Below are 25,977 nucleotides of genomic sequence, written 5' to 3'. Positions count from 1 at the left end.
CAGGAAGAAAAAGCCATGAACATTGCAAACAGAATAATTCCCTTCAAATTCACCATGTTGTTTACTTGCCCTTTTGTAAAACAATCACACTAATTCAGTTGTTGGCAAATCCGTCATGACAAATTATTTCCTTTCCAAATCTGACAGTATTTGCCTAGCAGCTTAGTAGAGTTGTCCCACATCAAGCCCTTGCCATATGGAGCCAGATTCTCAAGTTTATACTTCGGCTGTTGACACAGTTCTGTACTAGGCTGTGCCGGGGTGGAAAAGGAAGAGTAAAAAAAAGACTGCTTATCTCCTTCTTGGAGTTGGAGGCTACATCCTACTAAGAATAGTTAAAGAAAGTGTGTTTTTAAGGAAGAGAAGGCTAAAAGGAGACATGGAAAGATAGCAAATGTTTAAAGGGCTGCCACAGACAAACTTACTCTATAGGAAAAACAATGAATAGTAACTGAACAGAAAGAGAACCAAACTTGAACCAAGGAGGAATTTCCTGACAGTGAAAGCCATTAAATAGCCTGAAGCTGTGGATGCTCCATCCACAGAGGCTTTAGGAAGAGTCTGGATAGATATTAATCTGGGAAGGTATGAGGATTCCTATCCTGGGCAAGAGGCTGGATTAAGAGACCTCGCTCCCTACCCTAGGATTCTCCCCTTGTTTTTTTCTCAATATAGCATAAGAGCCGAGGTGGCACAGCAGTATTGCAGGTTACTTCAGCTGACTGCTAGCTGCAGTTTGGAAGATCGAATGTCACCAGGCTCAAGCCTTCCATCCTTCTGAAGTGGGTAAAATGAGGACCCAGATTGTTGGGGGCAATATGCTGACTCTGTAAGCCACTTAGAGAGGAATGTAAAAGTACTGTGAAGCGGTATATAAGTGCTATTGCTATAACAAAAAGAAAGGCAGTTTTGGGCCCAAAACAAGGTGTTGGCAATTTTCAGGCTATCAGGCTTAATCTTGAGTTCCACTATAGAAATGAATGGTATCCAAAGCAGGAAGCACTTCTGTAAGTGTGTAATAAATAGCAGATTCCAGGAAAAGAGGCAGTCTGGTGTAGTGATTAAGGCACCAGGCCAGAAACTGGGAGAATGTGAGTTCGAGGCCCTTCCTTAGGCACCAAGCCAGTTGGCTGACCTTAAGCCAGTCACTTTCTCTCAGTCTTAAGAAACTGGCAATGGCAAACCACTTCTGAAAAACCTCGCCAAGAAAACTTCAGGGATCTGTGCAGGCGGTCTCCAGACTCAAAGATAAACACACATAAAAATACTTATAGTAAGCATTCAACTACAGTCTTGACTGGAAATTGAGACAAGGGAATCTCCAAGGGTGCATTGGCTAGGAATTTCAAAACGTAGCTCATACTTTTCCCAGGGGGAAAAAAACCCCTCTGTTTTCTTCATTTACAGCAGCTTTATTGCACTCCTGCTGATGCTTCCTTCAAATAAGGTGCAATTAAAAATCACTGTCAATCTGCAAATCATTCAGTCAGCTTTATCATGAGATTCAAATCATTTTCACTTCACTTCCTGGTCATTTTGAGCTTCATGAAGGCTGGTCGGTTCTTATTTACTAATCTTAATGGACTTCTGTTATCCCAGATGAGCAGCAGAATTGTTTCAGCTTCTCTTTTACTGCTCATCTTAACCACAAAGGAAGAAGAATATTAGCTGTTCAACACAGACAGTGAGAAATCCTGCCCTGTCATCTTTTTCCACTCAGGTCATTTAGCTGCAGCACCATACTCTTTCGATGGGGTAATAATACCCTTGCTGACCCAACTTGCTAACAAAAAATGTACAGCACAAGGGGAGGAGGAGACAAATTTGGAGGACACTGTGAAGACCAATGAAAATGTAGGGCCCTTCCAAAACAGCATGTGAAATGGAATAAAATATCCACAGTTCGGTTCTGTCACCAATGAAGCAGGAAAACCTGATTATTTGCTAGAATTTGAAGGATTGGTGAAAATGCTGGGCGGGAAATAGATAAAGCTAAGTGCGGCATCTCAGTTACCTGGGTGTTCTCATGCTCATCTGAACAGCGAGGGGGGGGGGGAATGACCTTACTCCCTCCGCCTAGGAAAACATTTGGAATGCTAGATTTGGGGCTAGATTCTAGAAACAGGGAGAAAGGCTAGATTAAATCGCTTGTTTCCACCAACTCTCTATTCCAGGAAGTCGGTAGAAATTAGAGCCTTGCTATAAATCTCCAGAGAAGTTTCTGTGAGAGATTCTGTATAGCTGGGCATAGAGGGAAGAGGGGGCGTGGGCGTGGGCCCAGAGTCTGAAGCAATCCCAGCTCCTTAATACTTTAAAGCACGTTCTTCTGCTGACGTCAGACTCCTACTCCGGGCGAAAGACGGCGGGACCTCGAGTTGCTCCGGAGTGTATTGAGAAAGAGATCCCGCTCGCAGTCCTCGCGGCTCTGAGTTACCATTGGAGGAAAGCAATGGCCAGCTAAGCAAAAGCCAGACATTTAAAACAGGTCGTCCCAGGTTGCCTCCAGCAGAAGAGACGCGGTGCAACGGGGACAGCCTGGGCATTTTTGGACGGGAGGAGGAAGAGGAGAGGAAATTGCCTTGGCCCCGCCCAGCGGATTAGATCTCCGCCCGATTCCGTCCCGATTCTGCCTTCTTTCCTAGGAGCCTCCCGGACAGGTATCTGCCGAGCGCTGAACTCCACCGATTCCCGCCGACGGCTGAGGACAGGTGAGTCCTCGGGCGAGGGAGTGCTGGAGGGGAGGGGGGGACTGTCGGGGATCGAGGCTGTCTATAGAGGCCAACGCGTGTTAACTCTCCACTTGCCTCTTCGAGACGCGGCTGATTTTCTCTTTTAGAACACTGATCTTTAAAAGCTGTAAAACTTCTTTTCAAGTGCCTTTCCAATTAAAAGCCTATCGCTTTCTTCGATTTACCGATTTTCTTTGATGAAGAGAAAGAAAGGGGGGAGTACCGCACTTGACCACCCCCTCCCCTTTCCTTTCTATCCCTAGACCAGAGGCCCGCACAGAAAAGTTCACAAAAATACCCATACCTGGGGAAGTTGAGGAAGGTAACTTCTCAGAGAGAAAATATCAGAGGCATGTTCAGCGGCCACACTGATGGCTGCTGATTTTAGTGTTCACAAAAGGTGTAAAAAAAATTACTCGGGTAATGAATTCAGTTTCTATTTGTATAATCAAAACTCTCGAAAAAGGGCCCGGTATAACAATAACCCCCAAACTTCCAATGGCTTGCAACTGTATATTTATTTTCCGAATAAGAACATTAGCCAAGTTTTCATTCTGCTCAACCAATTAGCTTGTTATTTGAAAAACAAGAAGCTTGGGATACCCATACAGTAATCTATAAAACAGAACTACAGTATGCCTCTTAACCCAGCTCTGCCTGTAAAACAGATTCTTACTCTGAGCAATGAATTGATAGTCCCTTACTTAAACCAGTTTTATTTTTTCTCCTTTGTCAAATGAATACAAGACCCTTTTCTTTTCTGCTTTGATATACATGTCTCTCTCAAACTATCTCCAGACAGGTTGTGCAGACAAGATTATTTTTTGTATCCCGGATTGTCAGCATAGATTGCCTAGAGGGGATTGGAACCAACCTAAAAATAAGAGATGGTACAAAATGCAAACTTAGCTAGAGTGCAGTTCCTTTCCCAACATCAGCAGCGCTTCTCCCTGCATGACTGCTTACTGATAACCTACATCTACAGCACATAATCCTTGCACAAGAGTGGCGAGCCTTTAGATGTAAGATCAAAAAATTCTCCATAAAAAAGCTTTAGTGATGGGTTGCTTTGTGGTTTGAACCTTCAGCCATGTAATGATAACTGGGGGGGAAATTGTTTGAAAGGCTCAGCAAAAAGGGGACTGGAAGTTAAAATGTATGAGGAATGGTTACAGGAACTGGGCATGGCTAGTCTAGCAAAGAGAAGGACCAGGGGAGACACGGTAGCAGTGTTCCAATACTTGAGGAGCTGTCACAGAGGGGAAGGGAGTAAAACTGCTTTCCAAAGCACCTGAAGGCCAGAGGAGAAATAATGGATGGAAACTGATCAAGGAGAGATTCAACCTAGAAATAAGGAGGCATTTTCTGACAGAACGATCAACCAATGGAACAGCTTCTCTTCGGAGGTTGTGGGAGTTTCATCACTGGAAGCTTTCAAGAAGAGACTGGACTGTCCTCTGTCAGAAATGGTGTAGGGTCTCCTGCTTGGGTGAGGGGGTTGGACTAGTTGGCCTACAAGGTCCCTTCCTACTCTGTTATTTTGTTATTCTGTTAAAAGGAAAGATAAATGTCATCTTTTCCTCCTGGTAGCATTACTCATCCATGTTCTCTCTCCTTCTTTTCAGCTGTAATGCAATGATAGAGTACTCTGGATGGATTGCTGAGCCACATAGAACTGAAGAACTGAGGTAGCTTCTGATCACAGGATTCTGCTTTACTCCTACCTCCTTAGTATGGGCATATCATTTCTTGTTTGCTTCATTCTTGGACTGTTGCCCTTAAGGATCACTGGGAAGACTTGGCAATGCCAACCTATCGCCTATAACTTGACCCGAGATTATACAGTAAAATATGACTTCCCTACGTTCAGAGCTACGTCTGCGATCCAGAATATGGTTACCTACCCTCCGGGCAATGTTATTTTTGTTGCAGTTCAGAATAAGATTTACACATTGAACTCAGAACTGAAAATTCTGTCGACCCTAGTAACTGGGCCCTGGGGGAGTACCGAGTGCAAGATCTGTGCTCTCTGTCGAGTGAAAGGGCCAGTGGATTTTCAAAACACAGACAACAAAGTTTTGGTGATGGATCCTGTTGAACCTTGGCTTTACAGTTGTGGAAGTTCGCAACATGGCATCTGTTTCCAGCATACGATTCAGATGCAGGGCGACGTTGTTTTGCTTGCGGAAACCTCCTGCTTGTATTCGCCTGAGCAGAACAGCCCTTCTAAGTGTTCAGACTGTGTGGCCAGTCCCTTAGGCACAAGAGTTGTCATTGTTGACATGGCATCTGCTTCATACTTTTATATTGCATCTACCATCAACGCAACCATAGCAGACACATACAGCCCCAAATCGGTGTCAATACGGAGACCAAAGAGTACTTTGGATGGGTTTGCTGATGGTTTCCACTCCTTAACTGTGCTGCCAGAGTATCAAGACACATACCATGTTCACTATGTGTATTCCTTTCAATACCGGCAGTTTGTCTATTTTTTGACAGTCCAAAAGGAAGATCCTACTTCCAATTCATACCACACTAGGATAGTGCGACTCAGCACTGAAGACATTGAGGTTCACAAGTACCGAGAGCTGAACTTGGAGTGCCGCATTCAATCTAAGCGGAAGAGGAGCCTTAGCATCATGCCTAAAGATGTAGTTTTTAATGTCTTGCAGGCAGCTCATGCTACCAATCCTGGTGCCAAGTTGGCTCAAGCAATTGGTACCACTGAAAAAGAACTGGTTCTCTTTGGTGTGTTTGCTGAAAGCCAGCCGGACAGCATGGTGCCCAAGAAGTACTCAGGTGTTTGTGCTTTTCCTCTGTATATGATCAACAAAGCTATTGAAACAGGGATGACAAAGTGCTGCAGTCTGGACGTTCATGACAAGATGCTTCGAGGACTAACGTTTTATCAAGACATGGAGTACTGCCCACATAATGTGAGTCCTCATCAAGAGTTTTCTTCTTTCTTTCTTTCTTTCTTTCTTTCTTTCTTTCTTTCTTTCTTTCTTTCTTTCTTTCTTCTTTCTTTCTTTCTTTCTTTCTTTGATTCATTCATTCATTCATTCATTTATATGGTTGCATGCGACTTTACCGATTTCTTAGGGGTAGTCGAGATAGCTATTTTAATAGTGTTATTGCAATTTAAAGAAAACGAACAAATATGCCATATTTTTATTAATAAAAATTGTGCTGTTGGTACCAAAACTTCAGTACAAGAATCAGAGAGGCAGCAGAGGGATTTACTGAGCTTTAGTAGTACAGGTGATTTTAGTTCTGAACTCTTACAAATCTGAACTTGGTCTGTCACAACACACTTCTGAAATGATATAATTTGACCATATGTACAGTCCGAAGTAACCTTTTTGTTGATCCCTCTTTATTTGGATAACAATTGCAACATTTGCAAGTCATAACATTGACACTACACATTGCCTATAGTTCAATGTTAGTTACCATATTGCCAAAAGTATAATTCCCATATGAAGATCTGTTCCCCCCAACTTGGTGCTTTCCAGATATCATTCGCTGGAAATTCTGAAATTGTTAGTCTATTTGTGTAACTTTGACAATATCACAATAAAAGGGAATAGTCCTATAATTATAAGAGTGGGAGAGAACTTGATCTTGAGTTGCTATTCATAGCAGCATCCTCAATAAAGTATACTTCTCATTTTTTTGAGTGTACCCTTGTATGCTAAGGCTATGAGTGCCATTGTAGCAAACCTTTCCTAAATAGCTGCTCCTAAATCAAAGTATTTAATTTTCAGTTTAAAAAAACAGCCCAAACTTCCCTCTTTTGTTATTTTGCCACAAAGTATTCCAAGGGCTCTATATTAATGCAGTAATTTCATAGCCTCTATTCAAGGAAGCATATGCCAAGATAAATTTGTTTTATTGTCCTTTGTTTTAAATGTCTTACAGATAGTTATAATTTTGCTGAGAGATTAATGATTACTGGAAAGTGTTAAGATACATTGGGAGCCCTTACATGAACATATGATAATGTTACTTCTAGACCAAAAGGAGATTTATACTTTCATAAATGCAATTTCTGCTCATCTTTCATCAGAAAAGGAGAGACATTCAAACATGTGCATAAATGAATGAAGGATGGGTTGATACTGACACAATAATAAAATATGAAAGAACATGTTAAATTTTTATAGAAAGGGGATAATACTGTAATTTTATAGCTTGCGGAGTTACTTTATTTTCAGGCTCCTATTATAAAGAAGATACATTGTTAGATGGGTGATTATATAAATCATTTAGATAATAGATGATCTTCTTACAAGTCTTTGAATTTCTTTTCCATTAATTGAATTCTTTCCGTGTTCTGTGCATCCAGTATATCTGTCTCATCTGCTGCTTTTTCCTGACACCTTGGTAAAATGTAGACTCATGTTTCTTTCAGAAAAAGATCAGTAACATTGATGTTAGTTGGTAATAAATGCATGTCTGGCAATAATGTAATCCCTTCTGTGTAAATGCTAATAGATATGGAGACAAAATTATTAATTCAGTGGGCAGTTGGAATCCAAGTCCACACCTATTCCTACCCCAGTATTCCTCACTACCTACTCAGTAGGTAGTGAGAAAATTGATGGCTCTTATGCAATCTTTCCTTCCAGACTTTTGCTATATAATGTTGGCTATACTTCTTCTACTTCTACTTTGGGTTCTTTGATTTAACAGAGAGATGGGGAGAACAGAAATTTTAAAAGGCACATTTGCTACTTTCCCCCTGGTATTCAACGTATGATGCAATTTACTTTGGCAGCAGAAATAGGCTTAAGAGCAAATATGAAAGAAGTGACAGCCCAAAGGTGAAAGCTGATTCACGTTCCGTTTCTGGCATCTTCTCCTTTTCCACAAAAACAATCTGTTGTTGGGTACTATGGGAATAGTGATTGACCCAAGAATTCAGGGATCTTGGCTGTTCTGTTTTCCCATTTCCAAAAGTCCAAGTAAAATGAGACAGTTGTGTAAAGAGCCAGAGGGGAAATCTGTCCAGGATGTGATTCTCTTTCTGCCCAGATTTGAGCCTTCTGTTGAGTGAAGAAAGTAGCTATCAAGAACATGTAAACTGAATCTGCTCAGAGCAGGGAAAATAAATATTTTTTTAAAGGGTTTTGATAAATATTTTCAACATTTCTATACAATTTAAACTTTTATTTATTTATTGCCTTTTTGGATAAAACTCTGCTAAAGTAATAGGGATAAATAAAGAAGAAATTAGCATTCCAATTATACTATCTAAACAAACACAACTAACTTTGGCTTTTAAAAATGTGCTTTAAATGTGTTCCATTTTTTCTTGGAGTTTGTACAGTAAAACCTATTCCTCTTATGCTCGTATATGCTCATCACTCTTTTCTAAGAGTGTCTGCCTTATAATCTCTTACGTCTTGTATTCTCAAATGGAATGGTGACAGAAAATAAATTAAAACACTGAGGAAAAAGTGTGCCAGTAATAGGCCTCCTAGGATAGTATTTCTTTAAATAAGAATGATTTACCTGTTCCTCAACTGCACAGTCTCCTGTAGTTCTCATTTTTCAACACATCACTAAGAGGACTATGAACTCAGTGATGGCATGATACCTAGCTAGTAGTAGCTTTTCCTGCTACCAAACGAGCAGGCACACGTTGAAAACCTGCCAGGGAGAAGTTGCTAACATTTTATTTTGTTTAATTTCATGTATTATGGAGTTTTGGCAAGAACAATGTTGTTTTGGCAGGTTCTGCAAAGTTCAAGGGTGCGACTGATAGCTTTTTGTTTGCTCTTTCCTATTGGTCAACTGGGGGGGGGGGAAGGCTGATGGGTTGGAGACTGTTTTCTGTGTTTCAAGATCAGCAGCAATTAAATGGATAACATCACTAGCTTCTGAATGGAGATACATGGAAAAACCCTAAATTTAAATCACTGTAGAAATAGCGTGATTTAGTTTCTGTGATCCACTTGGAGGAGGGAAGGGAAAAAAACTCCTTCTACAACCTGAAATTTACCCAAACAAAACACAATTGTCTCATGAGATCCACATAGAGGAGGATATTTATTGAGACCTAGCTTTTCTACCATTCACTATTTTTCATTTTTTGGTTGCCATTTAAATTCTATTTGAATTGGTAATGTTATGTTTAATTTTCTGAATTTGGGATTTAAGTTATAGTTTAATTTGGCACTATATAAAGATTGGTTATATACATATATATATATACACACACACACACACACACACACACACACACACACACAACATACACTTACACATACACATACACATACACACACATACACACACATACACACACACACACTCTTTATTTACGGTCACAGACCAAAATATAAAGATTGGAAATAAATAGATTCTGGGATTTTTAAATTTAGGATTGCTTAACTGTAGTCTATTATATCAGCCTAAATTCATATTTCTAAAAGTTGAAAAAAAAAAGAATTGGCATAGTTGAAACTATGCTTTCAGGATAAAATGCAAACAAAGTTTGCTTATATAGGCTTCGTGTTTTGCATTGTAATTTTAATTCCAACAAAATAAGTTACTGTTTACCTTGGATTTATTACCTGTGCATTCTTTTGCTGATGTACAAAGGAACTCAAAGAAGCTACAGTAATCTGTTTCCAGGTTCTTGCGATAATCTGTGCCATTTTTCACAAGAACACAAATGAGCTTTTGTATTATCTCCATTTGCTTCCATTGCTTCCATTGCGAAGGTCAATACCTTCTCATTAATTTTATGGCCTTTGAAAACTTTCTGTCTCTCAGCCTCACTTGTCTTATCAGCCGCCTACTTTGAAAATCATTAAGCATTTACAATTGTAATATATATTTTTGTAGGTTAAATCACCGGGAGCTCCTTAGGTATATTTTATAGAAGAATGTAAAGTTGTAGACTGAAAAAAGAAAAAAAATATTAAAATACAAAATATACTGAATAAAAAGCCTAGTCATAGCTTTTTTGTGTATTCAGTGTACCTTTGTCAGGTCTCAACAGTTTCTGATCACTTATTGCTATGACCCCAAATGTATCCACCTTTGTGGAAATTTTGCAGTCTTTGTCCTTCCCTAGAGAATTGTCTTTTGGAATCAATCCCGGTAATTTGTGATTAGAGAAGAGATTGCCTGCATCTCCCAAGGCTTTGCCTTATCCCAGAGTACTACATAATGAGGCAAGAGGCCCCAAAGGACCAGATCAGAGTCTATTTGCTTCCTCCACCGCAGATTATAACAATATAAGTTGGAATGAAGACTTGCCCCCTTTAATTTATTTAAATTGATGTGTGAATATGAAGGCTAGAAAATTTGTTCAATAAATAAAACTCAGGTGGCTTCAACAGAGAAGCTCTCTGCGTCAATGGCAGAGTAAAGAACTCAAAACAGAAAAGTAGACTCAACCTCTTGTAATACAGTACATCTTTCCCTTGTAGTATCTCTTTATGGATATTCTTTACCTTTAAATGTCTAAGGCAGATGCCCAAGTACAAAGATTTCTCCTTGAAGATATAATGTCATTAGAATAAAAAACAAAATGTATTTTTAAAATTCCTTAAAGATGGTGTCAGAGACCTGCTTTGAACCTGAACATACTGTCTATAGTGTTGTTTTCTTTCTTGCAAAATATCTTTGCATACATACCTGTGTTGAGGTATGCATTAATAACATATTCTTCATAAAAGCTCTGCTCTTTCAAGTATCAACAGATTTACTATTTTTGAGAACACTGGATTGATAAACTCGAGGGTTCTTTGTTGTTTTCCTGTAACTGTGAATTTATATCTTACTTACATCTTTGTTCTGTTGATAGATACCTTGGAATGCTGATGTTAGTTAGTCTTCTGTAGGAAACAGTGGAAGGACAGAAAATCTACAATGACTGGGGGATTAATTGGCCAGCTATGTTGTATTCAAAAGAGGACAGACTTAGTGTCCTTGGCAGAGCTAAATAAAATGTGCAGGGCTTTCATATGTGCCTTAGCAAAAGTGTTTGTTTATGGTCAAAATACTTATGAGCAATTGTACACTTCGAATAACTACGCTTTTCTATATGCTTCTACAGCCCTTGAGCTATAGGCTTAACTAGGAAATTGATGAAAGCATATCAGGCAGTGGCAAAGTACTTTCTTGTGTACTGTTGCCAAGACAACTATGTAAACTTGTCCTTGAATTCATAGGGAGTAGAGTTTAACCCAAAAACTCTTCCCCTCATCCATTATGCATTTGCATTATATCACACATACTTTAATATCTCAATGAATAGTTTCCTCCATATTAGTGAATCTTAACAGGTGCTATTCAGCCCTACAGTGAGAGTTCCTTTGGACATAACCAGGGTTTCTTCCCCTACCCTATCCTTTTCCTGACCACGCTCTTGCTCAACAACTTGTCACAAAACATGGGTAAGATCAAACTGCCTGAATCAGAATATTGTGAAACTCTTCACAGCCTGATTTTCAAAAAGAAGGAAGAAAGCACTTAGTAAAGAGATGGCAGGCACATTTTTATTACTTTGCTCAATTTCCGCTTGTAACCTTCAAGAACAGCAGCAATGGGAAGTTATGCATTCATGAATCTTCCACTGGCCAGTTGACTAATTTGGCAGCTGCCTGACATGGTGAGATAGGACAGCCTGATGTCAAAACATCCAGGAACTAGAGTCTGGGTCAGTATTGGCAGCAGGTGCCGTATTACAGCTGTTGAGACTTGGCATTTAAGATCAATGCCTTTCTGCATCTACTTATCTACCCTCAATAAATAGAGGGAGAATCCTCCATTTATGTATTCACAGATAATAGCTGTTGTTTGAGCAAGGATTACCCATTTTGTTTCATTCAAAAGATGTATATGTCTGCCTATCTCTGGGTTGCTCACAGCAACAGTAAAGCCGGTAACTGTTAAACAACTATAAAACAGTAAAGCAATCAAATAAAAATAAAAATTCTATGCTTATTCATATTTTCAAAGTGTCCTGCAGAAAGCTCCAGTTGACCTCATTCTAATCTTCCCATTCTATTCTATCCTATTGCAGTGTCTCAGTAAAAAGCCAGATCTTGATGGCGCTCTACATGGGGCTACCCTTGAAAAGCGTTCGGAGACTACAGCTAGTCCAGAATGCAGTCGCGTGAGCGATATTGGGTGTACTGAGATACACCCATATTACCCCTATCCTCTGCGAGCTGCACTGGCTGCCAATTGGTCTCTGAACGCAATTCAAGGTGTTGGTCATTACCTTAAAAGCCCTACATGGCTCAGGACCAGCGTATTTGTGAGACCGCCTACTGCCACATACCTCCCAACGGCTGATAAGATCCCACATCCGGGGCGGGACCTTGCTGATGGCGGCAGCTGCCCCCAGGTTTCTGGTGGCGTTATCTGCCTAAATACCTGGTAGATACCTCATTCTTCAGGCAAAGAAGAGTGAAAGAGAGATCCAGCTGGTAAGAGCTTTTCTTTGAAGTTTGCAGCTTTTTTTTTTGCTGCGAATGGAAGGAGGGGCCAACTAAAGGTTGAATCACATCTCCATGCCAGAAACCACGGCTGTATTTATTACGGCGCAAAGTAAGGATCCCCCCACTTAGGACAACTTTTGATATATTTATTTGAGATTAATACAAGCAGAGTCCGTACCTGACAACTTTATCTGCCTTTTTTTTTAAAAAAAATCCTAGCTTCTTTTACAAGAGCTTCCTTCGTGCACGGGGGGGGGGGTTCTTAAAAAATAAGCTCCCAAAATGGCGATTGTCCCACATTCCTAACTATCCAGCAAAGAGCAAGATTAAAAAGATCAAAGGAACAGCCAGCCTGCAGTCTCTTAATTAGCTTCATTTCTCTGAAGAGCTTACAAGACTTTCTTTTTTCTTATCAACTTTTAAAAGTTTTAAAAGACTCCTTGTTAATATAGAGACATTCCAAACAGAGATGAATATGCTGAACTGTTTCGTTACAATGCTAATCTTTTGAAACCTGCTTTGTTACAATGCTCTTTTCTGAAACCTTTTGAAAAACCTCTAAGAACAAATAAAGGGGGGACTTAATACTTTTTTTTCCTCGTAAGCTACACAGCGGGCCAGTAGAGTTTGAATAATTGTTGAATAATTGTTTGAAGAAAAGATATAATGGCTTGGACTCCTTGTTAATATAGAGACAATCCAAACAGAGATGAATATGCTGAACTGTTTCGTTACAATGCTAATCTTTTGAAACCTGCTTTGTGACTTCCTGTGGGAGGAGCCTGTCGCCGAGGAGCTCAACGAAGCCCCTCTTAGAGTTCTGGTCTGTATATCTAATTAAGATCAATAGATATCATCCCTTTCTGGCAGAAAGGGACAGGCAGAAGCTCAGGTGTTAGGATTTATTCGTAGTTCACAGCCCTTTTTCCTTTTTTTTGGGCTGTGAATGAAGAAGAGTTCTAGCGTAACTGAGCTCTTATCTCCAGCCAGTTCTTCGCAGCTGCCTTTTTGCAGCCCTAGACAGCCGACTCCCTCACTCAGGACAATGATAAATTGTTTTTAAGATAATACGAGCGGGTCTTACTCCTGTGAGGTTTTTTTTTATAACTATCTAAACACCAGCCTTGTTTTTTCTTTGAACGTCTCTGCGCAATTGGGATACAAAATGGCGTTTTTACTGTGTTGGTGATTGATGACGTAATTAACTGGCTTTATTTCCCCGGAGACTGCTACTCATTAACAAGCAAAATCTACAAATAATTTAGTGAGAACTGACCAGCTGAAGACACTGTTTATCTGTCTATTCTCAGATTTTATCTATAATGTCTCCCAGGTCTAAACAGGCAAAAAAATCCTCCCCGATTGTGCTTAAAGAACTTGTTAGTAAATCGTTGCCTTTGTCTCCTACGCCACCTACTGGAGATTCTTTGACACAGGAGCTTTTCTTTCAAATAATTAATGACTTTAAGAAAGAGATCAAAGAATTTGTGCTGGATTTATGCGATAAAATACAGACCAAAATTGCCCAAATAAATGCGGATATGTTTGAAACCACGTCTATTTTGACAGATTATATTGAAGAAATGGAGACTAAATTGGAAACTTTGGAGGGGGCTAATTTTAAATTGACTTCTAATATCCAAGCCTTACAACAAGAGATTATGGACACTCAAACACAACTTACAATGATAAATTATAACAGAAAGGCGTCTGCAATAAGAGTCAGAGGACTGCCTGAAAAGAAAGGAGAAAACCTGAAACAGACTTTTGTAGAAGCTTTCAGCCAAGCGGTGGGAGGTCCGGGACTCAATTTTGATTGGAATATTCGAAAAATCTATCGCCAAAATTCGCATATAGCAGAGCAACGACAGCTTCCAAGAGACATAATTATATACTTTTTCACAAAAGAATCCAGAGATGCGATCTCACAAAAGTTTCATAATAGCAGGCTTCGAATCGATGGCTATGATTTGTTCGTCTTTAAAGAAATTCCGCTCCGGATGCTGCAAGCAAGGAAAGGCTACACTTTTTTAACCCAAGAACTCAGAAATCGTCAAATAAAGTATAGGTGGGAGGCCCCAGTTGGAATCACAGTTACATTTGAAAATCAAAGATTTCGCATCAATTCTGTTTCGGAAGCCTGGGATTTTTATTATAAAACTCTGAAGGCGGGGCTTCCTGACTCATTCGGAAACGCGGAAGGACAAGGTGAAGGAAAGACAAGCAGCAAGTTACTTGGTTACAAGAAGGAGGGAGGTGTTCTCCCCCTATTGGAGAGACAGAAGAGCGGAAACTGAGGATTCAGTCATATTTTCAAAGCAGTGGGACATGTGGTTACAAGGGAGAGGGTAGCCTTCTCTTTCCGAAGGGCAGAAGAGTAAGGAACATAGACCCAGCGATGTTCTTAAAATACCTTCTAAGCTTTTGGACTGATTATTTCTGTTTGGTAAATGGTAAAGCTGTGCATTGATGAGGAATCGCTTATTGCTTATTCCAGACAGACATTATACGGGACTTTTATAAGATTTACTTGAATCTTAATCCAAACTGCGCATGAATTGTGGCTTGGGAGGAATGGAGGGGGGAAGAGTGTGGCAGAAAGGAAGGTGGAATGGGATATTGATGAAGGGATCTTGGGATTGAATGAACTGGTATGGATTTTGGGTACACATTTTACGGATTTACATGCTTGAAGTATAACATAAAAAGCTTAGGATTTTAAAGTGAAGAGCGAGATCCTAATCATATGTAATTTCGGTTTGGGTGGAATGGAGATGTGAAATGAAGGGTAGGAAGATGAGTAGCGAAAGTATGACTAGATTGCTCTGTATTTGAAGATAAATTGATTTTTGTATAAACTAATATTTGAATATAAGGTTAAGAAAGGTTTTTTTTGGAGAATTTACAGGAAGATGGGGGTAAATATCAAAGAAGTAAGGGACGAAGACAAAATAAAAATGGAATGATTCACACTGATTAAATTTTAAGAATGATGGGAGGCTGAGCATAATGCAAAAGATTTTTAAGAAGTAAGGGACGATGACAAAATATAAATGGAATGATTCACACTGTTTAAACTTTAAGAATGATGGGAGGCTGAGCATAATGTAAAAGATTTTTAAGTTTTTTTTATTTACTTACTTTTTTGTTTTTTTTTTTTGTTTTTTTCTTTTTCGGAGTGTTCTTTTTATTTTATTTTCATTATTATTGTTAATAAGATATTTTGAAGGTGAAGGGTACTGAACTGTGCCGGGTGTGGGACCTGGGAAGTCGGAGGGGGTTAGGGAGGGGGGTTCATTGGGGGTGGGTGGGTGGGTGAAGATATAGTTTCAATACATAGAACAAGAAGAATACACTTGTATACTGTTGATTTTTATATTTTCTTTTTATTTTTCTCTTTTTTTTTCTTTTTGCTTTTTTCCTTTCTTTTTTCTTTTTAGCGTAACTGAATAGATTAAGGAATAGAATACACCATAGTGAGAAGTAGAGGAAAGGAAGAGGGAGAAGTAAGGAGGGAGGAAGAGGGGAATGTAAGGAGGATGAGAGGGGAAGGAGGCGAGAAAGGAAGATAGGAGGGGAAAGGGAAGTAGGAGGGGTGATTGTTGGAGGGAGAAAGGAAAGTTGGAGGGGGAGAAGAAGGGGTGTATGAAAGCGATAGGTCGGGTTTATGAGTTGTGTTTAGGTTGGGGTTTTTCTTTTCTTACTATTATATTTTTCAATATCCAGTATATAAGTGAATGTACAAAATTGAAAATGAAAATGAATAAAACATTTAAAGCAGAAACCTGCTTTGTTACAATGCTCTTTTCTGAAACCTTTTGAAAAACCTCTAAGAACAAATAAAGGGGGGACTTAATACTTTTTTTTCCTCGTAAGCTACACAGCGGGCCAGTAGAGTTTGAATAATTGTTGAATAATTGTTTGAAGAAAAGATATAATGGCATCAAAATTAAATTCGGGGAGACCTTTTCTTAGGAGTACATCTCACACACTTGGCACAAAGTCGCAGCTTCCACCCTCTACGCCCCCTACTGGAGATTTGCTAACAAAAGAACTTTTTTTTGAAACTCTTAGAGAATTTAGAGAGCAGAATTCAAAAGCTTTCAGAGAATTCAGAGAGGAGATAAAGAAACTTAAAGCAGACTTATATGATAAGCTTGATACTAAGATTGCCAAAACAAATGATGATATGTTGGGACTTGTAACTGTACTGACAGAATATGTTTCTGGAATGGAAGATAAGCTAGAGGTTCTTGAAGAAGCCAACACTATCTTGACTTCCAAAACTGAAGTGGTGCAACAAAGAGTTGAAAACGTTGAAAAACAAATTGTTATGATGCAGTACACACAGATGGAGCTTGCATTAAGAGTCAGGGGGCTGCGTGAGGATAAACAGGAGAACTTGAAGCAGATTTTTTCAGAGGCTTTTGACCGTCTGGTGGAAAGACCGGGGTCCAACTTTGACTGGCAGATTGAAAAAATTTATCGCGCTAACTCTTGGGTGGCAAAACAGAAGCAACTTCCCCGAGATGTAATTATATACTTTGCTACAAGAGAGTTCAGAAACATGATACTACAAGAGTCTTATAATACCAGGCTTCAAATTGGCGGACAGGACTTGATTGTCTTGAAAGAAATACCACCCCAAATGCTAAGAGCCAGGAGAGATTATGCTTTTCTAGTGGAAGAACTCAGAAACCGTCAGATACAGTATAGATGGGATGTGCCATTCGGTATTATAATTACATTTGATAAGCAAAAATATCGTCTCAACTCTGTATGGGAAGCCCGAGATTTCTATCACAAGATCCTGAAGGTGGGACACCCTGAATCATCTGGATCTGGAGAAAGACCACGAGAAGGACAAGATAAACAGCAAATCACACAACTACCAGACAAAAAGCACCATTTCCTCCTTCCGGAAGGGCAAGGGGTCAGGGAACAAAGATCTAGCCGTATGACTACCAGACGAATGGGAAAACAAGGTACATTGCAACAACTTCAATAACCACCGGCCATTGACCAAGGAGTTGTGGTCTGAACTTTTTACAGAAGAGAAAGAAAATATTTCACTATCTCAAACAGTTCAAGAACGATATAATTTGCCTGCAAGAAATTCATATCAAATCAACTGATCAAAAATATTTGTTCAACCCCAAACTTGGTCAATATTTTGTGACCTCTGCTACGGAAAAGAAAAATGGTATAGTTGTATACTTAAGAAAAGACATTAAGGCTGAACTAATTGAAGCAGATCCCTTTGGAAGATATATCGCATTAGACCTAATTCTAGAAGGGAAAAAGACTTGATGGACGACTTCGAATTGAGAAATGTTTGGCGAGAAAGAAATGCAGAGGCATATGACCTCACCCTTTTTTTCTGATGGACATCTATCCCTTTCAAGGATTGATTTTATACAAATCACTAATGATTTATTTTCTAGGGTGAAGAAGACAAAGATTGCGGCGAGGGTCCTTTTGGACCATAACCCAGTCTGGATGGAATTGGGAAGGGTAGTGCAGACAAGAAGGTCTTGGAGGTCGAATGAGAGTTTATTTAGATATGAAAAGTATATTAATGATTGTAAAAAATTGCTATCTGAATACTTTGTTCTGAATAAGAATAAGGGTACTTTCATGGGATTTGTAGGGGATGCAAGTAAAGCGTATATGAGAGGAGTACTGATGAATATAAACAAAATACATAGACATAAACTAGGGCAAAAACGAAAAGAATTGGAAGAGGAAATTAAAAGAAAAATTTGAAATGTATCCAAATTGTGTTATAGAGGGAAGGAGGTGTTTTAACAGGAGGAGATTTAAAAGGCATTCCGGGAAATTTTTTTTTTTTTACAGAATTGTACAAAGGGGACAAAATTAAGGGTTTAGATATAGACAGATACTTAGATAAAGAGACAATACCCCTAGTTAGAGAAGAGTATAGGCAAAAGTTGAGCCAACAAATAACCTCTGGGGAAATCCTGCAGGTAATCAAACAATTAAGATTAGGAATAATGTAAACTGCTTAAAGTTTGAGTAACGGCAAGAAGCTGAGTTCAACGTAGAGACTTTACTGACTTTTTTCTTTTTTTCTTTTTTTTTAATTTCCTTGGTTTTAATATATTTCAGACTGTGTTTGATAAAAAGCTATACTGTGTACGGGCTCTGGGAAGTCGGGGGGGGGGAAGGGAGGTGGGGTCCTAGGGGGGAGGGGGAAGGGGGGAAATATAGTATGTGCTGGATTTTAAAGTGATTAATATGATTGCACTTGTATACTGTTGCGTTTTTGATTCTAGTGTAAAAATAGGAAGCTGAATATATTGATAGATAGTAGAAATACACCAAAGGGAGGAGCAGAAGGAAAGAAGAAAGAGGGGTAGAGAGGGTGGGAGAGAGGATTGGAGGGAGGGTGAGATGGAAGGGAGGGAGTGTATTGGGAGAGAGGAGTGATAGAGGGGGAGGGGAAGTAGGGTAGAGGGGAATGTTGGAGGGGAGAAAGGAAAGTTGAAGGGGGGTGAAAGAAAGGGTGTATGGAGGGTTGAAGTGGTATATTGGGTTTGTATTTTGGGGAGTATTGTTGACAAGGATGGCTGTGTTTATTGTTCAATGTTATATGGCCCCGGTTATGCACAGTATATATGTGACCGTATGAAATGAAAATGAAAAAATGAAAATAAAACATATTTACAGAAAAAAAAAGATCCCACAGAGTGGGCCTCCTTAGGACGCCGTCAGCCGGACAGTGCCGGCTGGCGGGACCTCGAAGGAGAGCCTTCTCTGTGGCTGCTCCGACCCTGTGGAATCAGCTACTCCCAGAGTTCCGGACCTCACCCACCCTCATGGCCTTCAGAAAAGCTATTAAAACCTGGCTGTTCCGGCAGGCCTGGGGCTGTTGACCTTATTACGTAGGGTCCAGCCCCGATCAGAACGTATGCGTGTTGGTGAATTTTTAAATTATTTTTATTTTGTTTTTGTTTTTGTTTTCTTGTTCTTTGTAAGCCGCCCGGAGTCCCCCGGGATTGGGCAGCCTATAAATCTAAAAAATTGAATTGAATTGAATTGAATTCTGAAAGGCTTAAAAGGTGGGTATCTATTGAATTGCTGGGGGAAGGTTTCCAGGTAGGATCAAAAAAAAGGCACAGAAAAAATACACTTCCAAGGTCTCATTACATAGCAGGATTTCCTGGAAGGAATCTGGGACCGTGCCTAATCTATTCAATTTAGTAGGACAGGCAGATATTTTTAGGGTGAGGCGGTCCTGTAAATAGCTGGATCCCATGCCATGATTCGCAAAAAAAAATTGGCATCTGTTTTTATAAATACATCAAAAATGTATTATTCCCAACACTTCACTGCAGCCATTAGCAAAACTCTTGTGATATATCTTTACTAGTTTGATCAGTCCTCCCCCCTGAGGGAATTGCATAACTGAAGAGGATTTGCCTATATAAATGTATACTGTTAGAGCTGCAAACATTTGCAAATACATGCAAAAACAAAACAGGTTTGGATTTAGTTTTTGAAGGAAGAACAGCAGTGATCTCCTATAGGTTTGCAGCATCGTGATTCAAAAGCTCTGATCCTAATAATTGAAATAGATTTTGACAAGACACTAAGAAACAACCTATTTCAACTGATAACAGCCGAAACCAAGATTTAGAAGCATCCAGTAGGATAGGCAAAAGATACAGTAAAGGGCAACAAACGTTATCAAGTAACTGATAACTTGATAAGTTTCTTTCTAGGAAAACCTCAGAAACCTAAAAGTAGAAAATGTGATGTATTGTAGAAGGGTCAAAAGGGAAACCGGTAGAGACTGAACTCTCAGTGTGCTAAGCCAGTGTCAATTGTAGTTTGATGAAAAAGCTTCATCAAATGTAGCTATGCACTACATGTCATCCAAGCCCTGAGTCTTCTGGGAATAGGGCGGCATATAAGCCAAATAAATAAATCAAATAAATCAAGCCCGTACAAGGAAAACATCATCCAGCTTAGCACAAAGTGTGAATGAGGCTCCAAAATAACAAGAATCATGTAAATGTCTGTCTAATTTAAAAAAAGGAGAGTAGGGCATAAGCCAGATTGTGGGTAAAGAAATGCAGCAGCAAATTTTACAAGGGAGGAGAAAAAAAAGATGTCTAGCTGCATGAATGTGAAGAGTCGGGAAAGCTGGTTACAAGATAAGTTATTCTGCAGGAAGAATAAGAGCATGATATATCCTCTTTGACCCACCCTATTCCTTTCACCTTCATGGTTACAGCTGCCATTCTGAGATGCAAAACTCATGTTGCGACATGTGCTGAAGTAACCCTGGAATAGAACCCCAAGGCCTTCAGTAAGGGTGATCTTTAGAGGGAAGTCTCTCTCTCTCTCTCTCTCTCTCTCTCTCTCTCTCTCTCTCTCTCTCTCTCTCTCTCTGTCTCTGTCTCTGTCTCTGTCTCGTTTCTTCTTTAGGCCCACATTTCCTTTTTTCCTTCTGGAGGACAGAGAGCCATTAGGGAAGCTGAGGGGCCCTTTCTTTGCCAGGGTCAGAGTCCCTGTTTCTTTTGTAGAGTCCAGATTGCCAAGCAGATGTTTGCCGACCCTTATATTTTGAAGAAATTATCGAGGAAGAGCGAGATTTCTGGCTCCTCCTTTGAGTTGCCTCTCCCAGGCAATCAATTCTGAGTCATTAGAATTGGTAACAGAAGGAAAAAAAAAACCCAGAAGGCTTATAAGTGGGTGTGAAACAAATCAAAGAACAATTCAGAGCACATACCTTTCCAGAGGCCAAAGGAAAAGGTGAGGCCATTGAGTCAACAGAGCTGGGCTACTAACTAAAGGCTGCATGGCCAAAGGTAACTTCACCTTCTCCTTTTGAGCACTTAGGTGAAATGGTCTCTAGGAAAGGATACTCTACGACCGTGATGGCAAAGCTATGGCACACATGCCAGAGGTGGCACAGAAAGCACATTCTGTGGGCACGTGTGCTGTTGTCAGCTGCTCTTCTGGTTTCCAGTGGGCACATGCACGCTGCCCAGCTTGCCTTCGAGTGTGCTGGAGCGCTGGAAACCCAAAGACCAACTGGCCGGCATGCATGCACACACCGGAAACCAGAAGAGCAGCTGGCTCTTTGCACATGTGCACACACATTCTACTTTGGGCACTCTGTGCCGAAAAGGTTCCCCATCACTGCTCTAAGAAATGCATTCAGAAAGCCAAGTTTTTTACAAATAACTTTCTTCTACAGGTTGTCCTCGACTTACAAACACAGTTGAGGCCAATTTTTTTGTTGCTAAGTGAAACATTTGCTAAGTGAATTTTGCCCCATTTTACGACTTTTCATGCCACAGTTGTTAACTGAATCACTGCGGTTGTTAAGTTAGTAACACGGTTGTTATGTGCATGTGGCTTCCTCATTGACTTTGTAAGAAGGTCACAAAAGGTGATCACATGATCCCGGGACACTGCAACCGTCGTAAATATGAGTCAGTTGCCAAGCAGCTGAACTTTGATCACATGACCATGGGAATGCTGCAACGGTTGTAAGTGTGAAAAACGGTCATAATTCATTTTTTTCAGTGCCATTGTAACTTTGAACAGTCACTAAATAAACTGTAGGAAAGTCGAGGACTACCTGTATAATACTTTCACAAGACAACCTTATCAAAACATCAAATTATTCACATAATTTTTAGTCATTTTTAACGTGGCTGCCTCAGAGTGACCTAATGCTATATCTACATGCTGTAATGAGGTGAGCTATTAGAGTAAATATTGAAAGATCTTCGTCCTGAAATGATTCCATTATATGAAACTGATATAATCTGTTGTAATATTGGTTCCACCACAAAACCGCGGAGGACAAAATCGCGCTCGACAAAAGCGCGCATTTGATGTCATCACAGCGCGACGAAAACATCGCGCTGTGATCGAAAAATGTAAAAATAAAGCGAAAACCTTACCCTAACCCCCCCAAACCTAACCCTAAACCTAACCCTAAACCTAACCCTTAACCTAACCCTAAATCTAACCTTAAACGTAACCCTTAACCTAACCCTAAACCTAACGCTAGCCCTTAACCTAACGCTAAACGTAACCCTAACGCTCTAAACCTAACCCTAACCCTTAACCTAACCCTAAACCTAAACCTAACCCTTACCTTTATGTGAATCGGCTTGCTTTAATTTTAATTTTATTTCAATTTTTAATTTTTTTCGTCGTGCTGTGATGACGTCAAATGCGCGCTTTCGTCGAGCGCGATTTTGTCCTCTGCGGTTTTGACGGGTCACGGTAATATTGGATGCAGAAGCCAAAAAGCTTTTCTTGCCTATGGTTTTGTCCAAAGCACAGCTTTTTTTAAAAAAAAGGAAAATAAAATTAGATGAACAGGAGGGAACCTTTCTTATTCTACTGTGAGGAAAAACAGGGATGAAAGAGTAGTAGCTCTGACAAATTAGGGACTTTTTTTTGCAGATCATGTGAAAAGTTATGTCCACCTACTCAATGATTCAGCCATAACTGAAAATTCTGGTGAGATAATTATGAATACGTTCCAACAAGCCTTGGAGCAGTAGACATTCCATCTCCTTTATTCATCCTCCGATGTAAAAGAAGTTGGAGGCATTTGGGTCTTTTCCCACAACAGATCATGGTTTGGGGAAACCTGGGTCTAAAGAAACCATGGTTTATATAGCCCCGGCTTAAATTACTCATGCCAATATTTGTGCACCGTGAAGATCTGTGCTTAATTTAAATTCAGCAGCGGATGCTTTTAGAATTCATTTTATGAGTCTGAAACAGGAGGACTTGATGGCTGGAACAGGAATGTCAAAACCCCAGAGGTTTGCCTCAGCTATTTCCTATACTAGGAAACAGTGGCTTTTGTTACGTTTGAATAATGGTCTTCATGAGATACTTTTGCAGTTTCTGTTTTTCATTAACACAGCACCATATCTTATTTGTCATTTATCTGCTCTGTACTGGGTACTTCTCTCTTTACTGGATGGCTGAACTTTTCACCTTCTCCAGGTTGGATATGCAGTATTACTGTTGATCCTTGTATCTCATAAATCTGAATAAAATTCCAGATATCTTTTCTGTTTCATAATAGAACCTTGCATAACTTTTTCTTTTACTTTTAAGATTTGCATAGTGGGCATCTAGTAACTGCCTGATCTCTTGTTGATGTGCTTAAAGGTTTAAAGGCAGGCCCGGAGCTAAAATAAGCTGGGTTGCCTGCATCTGGTAATTTTGTATGTGTGTGTGCTAGAAATGACGAATATTAATCTGGGAATAAGGTGGAAGGCTGAAATTATGCTTTGGCTGCATAAGAAAATGCACAATGAAGAAAATGTCCCTGGGACGCGATTAGCAGAATTTTTGGAACTGTCGACTGGATAAGTAGGAAAAAATGTTTGCAGAACAAATACTTTGGCACAAACCTGCTAAAGTTACTAAACCCGAACACCAGATTGTATATTTCAAGGAGATCTGTAGCACCACTGCTTTTGTGAGAAATAACAACCAACAATCCGCTTGCCTGAACATATGAAGTTTGTGAATATTAGGATAGGAACCTTTTTTTTCAGAGTTGAACAATCTGGAGAATCAGTACACCTAGTAATCAAGAACATTTCACAAGCAAGGCAAAAAAAAATTCAATCTGCTTGGTTAGTTTTCTACCAAGTACTTTTCTTAAAAAGTGAAAGGAAGAGGAAGCAGGAGTTGTCACAGGAAATATAAACTAACTGACTGTAACTGGTCACTGAGGATATTTGATCAGTGCAGCTTATATAGAAGTTTCCATGAGGCATCACAGCTTTGGCAGCCACTTAAAGCGAGGGGGGACGACGACGACCCAATTTCTACAGAGAAATTATTTGGGCAGATGTAGGTCCCAAAGAGGGGAATTCACAGAAGTTATAGGTATCGTCGATGATCTCATCAACCTCTCCCAGGTCATTCCTTCAGTATTGTTTAGAATAAGTCTGAGTCACAGAAGAATCAGTCTGGGGCATTGCTCCAGGCAGACTGTGATCTGGCTATGCTTGGCGTGTTCTTTGATCAGAGAGAGTATAACAAGGCTTCCGTTCATGTAGTTGATTTCAGTAACTTCAGACACTGGTTGGTTTCTCACAATTGTGCTAAGCCTTGCTGTATTTCTTTGGTGATTTGGAATTGATTTAGCATGCTGTGTGAGCCCGCTCAATATGATTTGATACGATCAGGATTTGTGACTTAATAGGTTATGTGAACTTAGCTGAGCAGTTATTAAACCAAATTGGTGGTTAGCACAATGAATGAGGGACATTTAACAGTCGAGCTACCAGGCTATAGTTAACAGAGCAATTTTCTACACCTTTGGGTGCATGAATGTGCAACATCTTTTTAGATTGTAAATCTAAGAGCAGAGACTGTTTTTTTAATTGCTCTGTAGGATATACTTCCTGAGATAAGGGTTAAACGAAGCCACAAGCAAGTTTTAAAAAATGAGTAATTAGTGGCAGTCCAGTCCAAATGCCAATGAACTTCAACTTCCAATTATTTCATCCAGCATTACCATATTAAAGATATGGTCATATTTCTGTTTTTTCTGCTTGAACATCTTTTCTAGAATTCATTTAGCTTTTACTATTTTTCACTGGGGGGCGGGAGATTTCTGTCTGCAGTTGTACCAGTTTTAATGATTCTTTTCTAGAATTTAATGATTCTTTTCTAGAATTCATTTAGCTTTTACTATTTTTCACTGGGGGGCGGGAGATTTCTGTCTGCAGTTGTACCAGTTTTAATGATTCATGTCTAAATATTTTTAGTTCTAATAAAAAACGCCCAAAATATTAATAATACAAACACATATGATAACAGACATAAATATGGGAAAGGTGTTGATAGCATGATTTTTTTCCCCATTATGAATGCCTGGCTGAAGCCACTTCAGGCCAGCTTAGTTATATTTGCCTTCCTGCGTACTGTAAGCAAAATTCTTATGTATATTTACTTCAAAGAAATTTCCACTCCAAAGAATTTAGAGGCCCATATGCACTGTAGCCACACAGTGCAGTTCTACGTTTCTTTATTAATTCCCACCCAGCTCAATAGAACTAAATAGATTAACGCAGGATGCCATCTTGATAACTAAGGAGACCTTTTAGGGATGTGCACATGTATTCATGCAAACATAAAGTACAATGTAGAATGTAGAAAGGCATAGAGGATATCACCATTGTTGTAATATAGTTCCTTGTGTAGGTGTGTGTCCTCCATGGCCTAGTTCATACTAGGGCTTGCAGAGCCACGCTGAATCACACAGGAGAAAACAAACTCCTAGAATGCCATAACATCCTGATAGTGAATAACATAACATTCTGAGATGTGCCCTACCATTGACGTCCAGGATTTAACCATATATAGACTGAGCAGCAGATTAGAAATTGTACTTTTACAGGCTGTTTTTAAGCACATGCTATTGCTCCTCCTGCCTTTGTCCTATCTCAATAAAAGGGGCTCTCAGACCCCAAGCTGGGTCGCTCCATCCCGAGAAAGGTTGTCTCCTGTCTTTTCTCAACATTGGCCTCATGGGCGAACCACGGGAACGTTACACACCATGACTGTTTTTGTATTGCTAAGCAAGTTAGAAACTCCTAACAGATTTGTAGCTCTTTCTGCTTTCAAGTCCTTCAGCTGTTTTTTGGAAAGCATGGGCTACCTGGGGATATGTTTGTTAAAATTGGGGGGAAGGCAGGAAGATGACTTTTGGGTGTGTGCAGTGCACTTGGGATGAGAACTGCAGGGACTTGCCT

General features: G+C 39.7%; 1 protein-coding gene and 1 long non-coding RNA gene across 2 annotated transcripts in view; one reads left to right on the top strand and one right to left on the bottom strand.

Annotated features, from left to right (window-relative positions):
- Positions 1-2,321: 2,321 nt before the first annotated feature.
- Positions 2,322-25,977, top strand: part of MST1R (macrophage stimulating 1 receptor) — a 62,084-nt gene continuing 38,428 nt past the window's right edge. Inside the window, exons 1-2 of the mRNA XM_032209393.1 lie at positions 2,322-2,708; positions 4,355-5,668. Of these exons, the coding sequence (XP_032065284.1) occupies positions 4,463-5,668 (1,206 nt within the window). The 5' untranslated portion in view covers positions 2,322-2,708; positions 4,355-4,462. The remainder of the gene's footprint in view (positions 2,709-4,354; positions 5,669-25,977) is intronic.
- On the bottom strand, positions 7,684-8,363 carry LOC116503171. The gene is made up of 2 exons (XR_004254664.1): positions 8,250-8,363; positions 7,684-7,780 (listed from the first exon to the last, which is right to left on the bottom strand). It is a non-coding gene; the product is annotated as an uncharacterized LOC116503171 (long non-coding RNA).

Source organism: Thamnophis elegans, chromosome 2, assembly GCF_009769535.1.
Source record: "Thamnophis elegans isolate rThaEle1 chromosome 2, rThaEle1.pri, whole genome shotgun sequence".
Classification (NCBI taxonomy): domain Eukaryota; kingdom Metazoa; phylum Chordata; class Lepidosauria; order Squamata; family Colubridae; genus Thamnophis; species Thamnophis elegans.
Note: the sequence above shows the minus strand (reverse complement) of the source record. Positions and strands in the feature narration are given on the sequence as shown.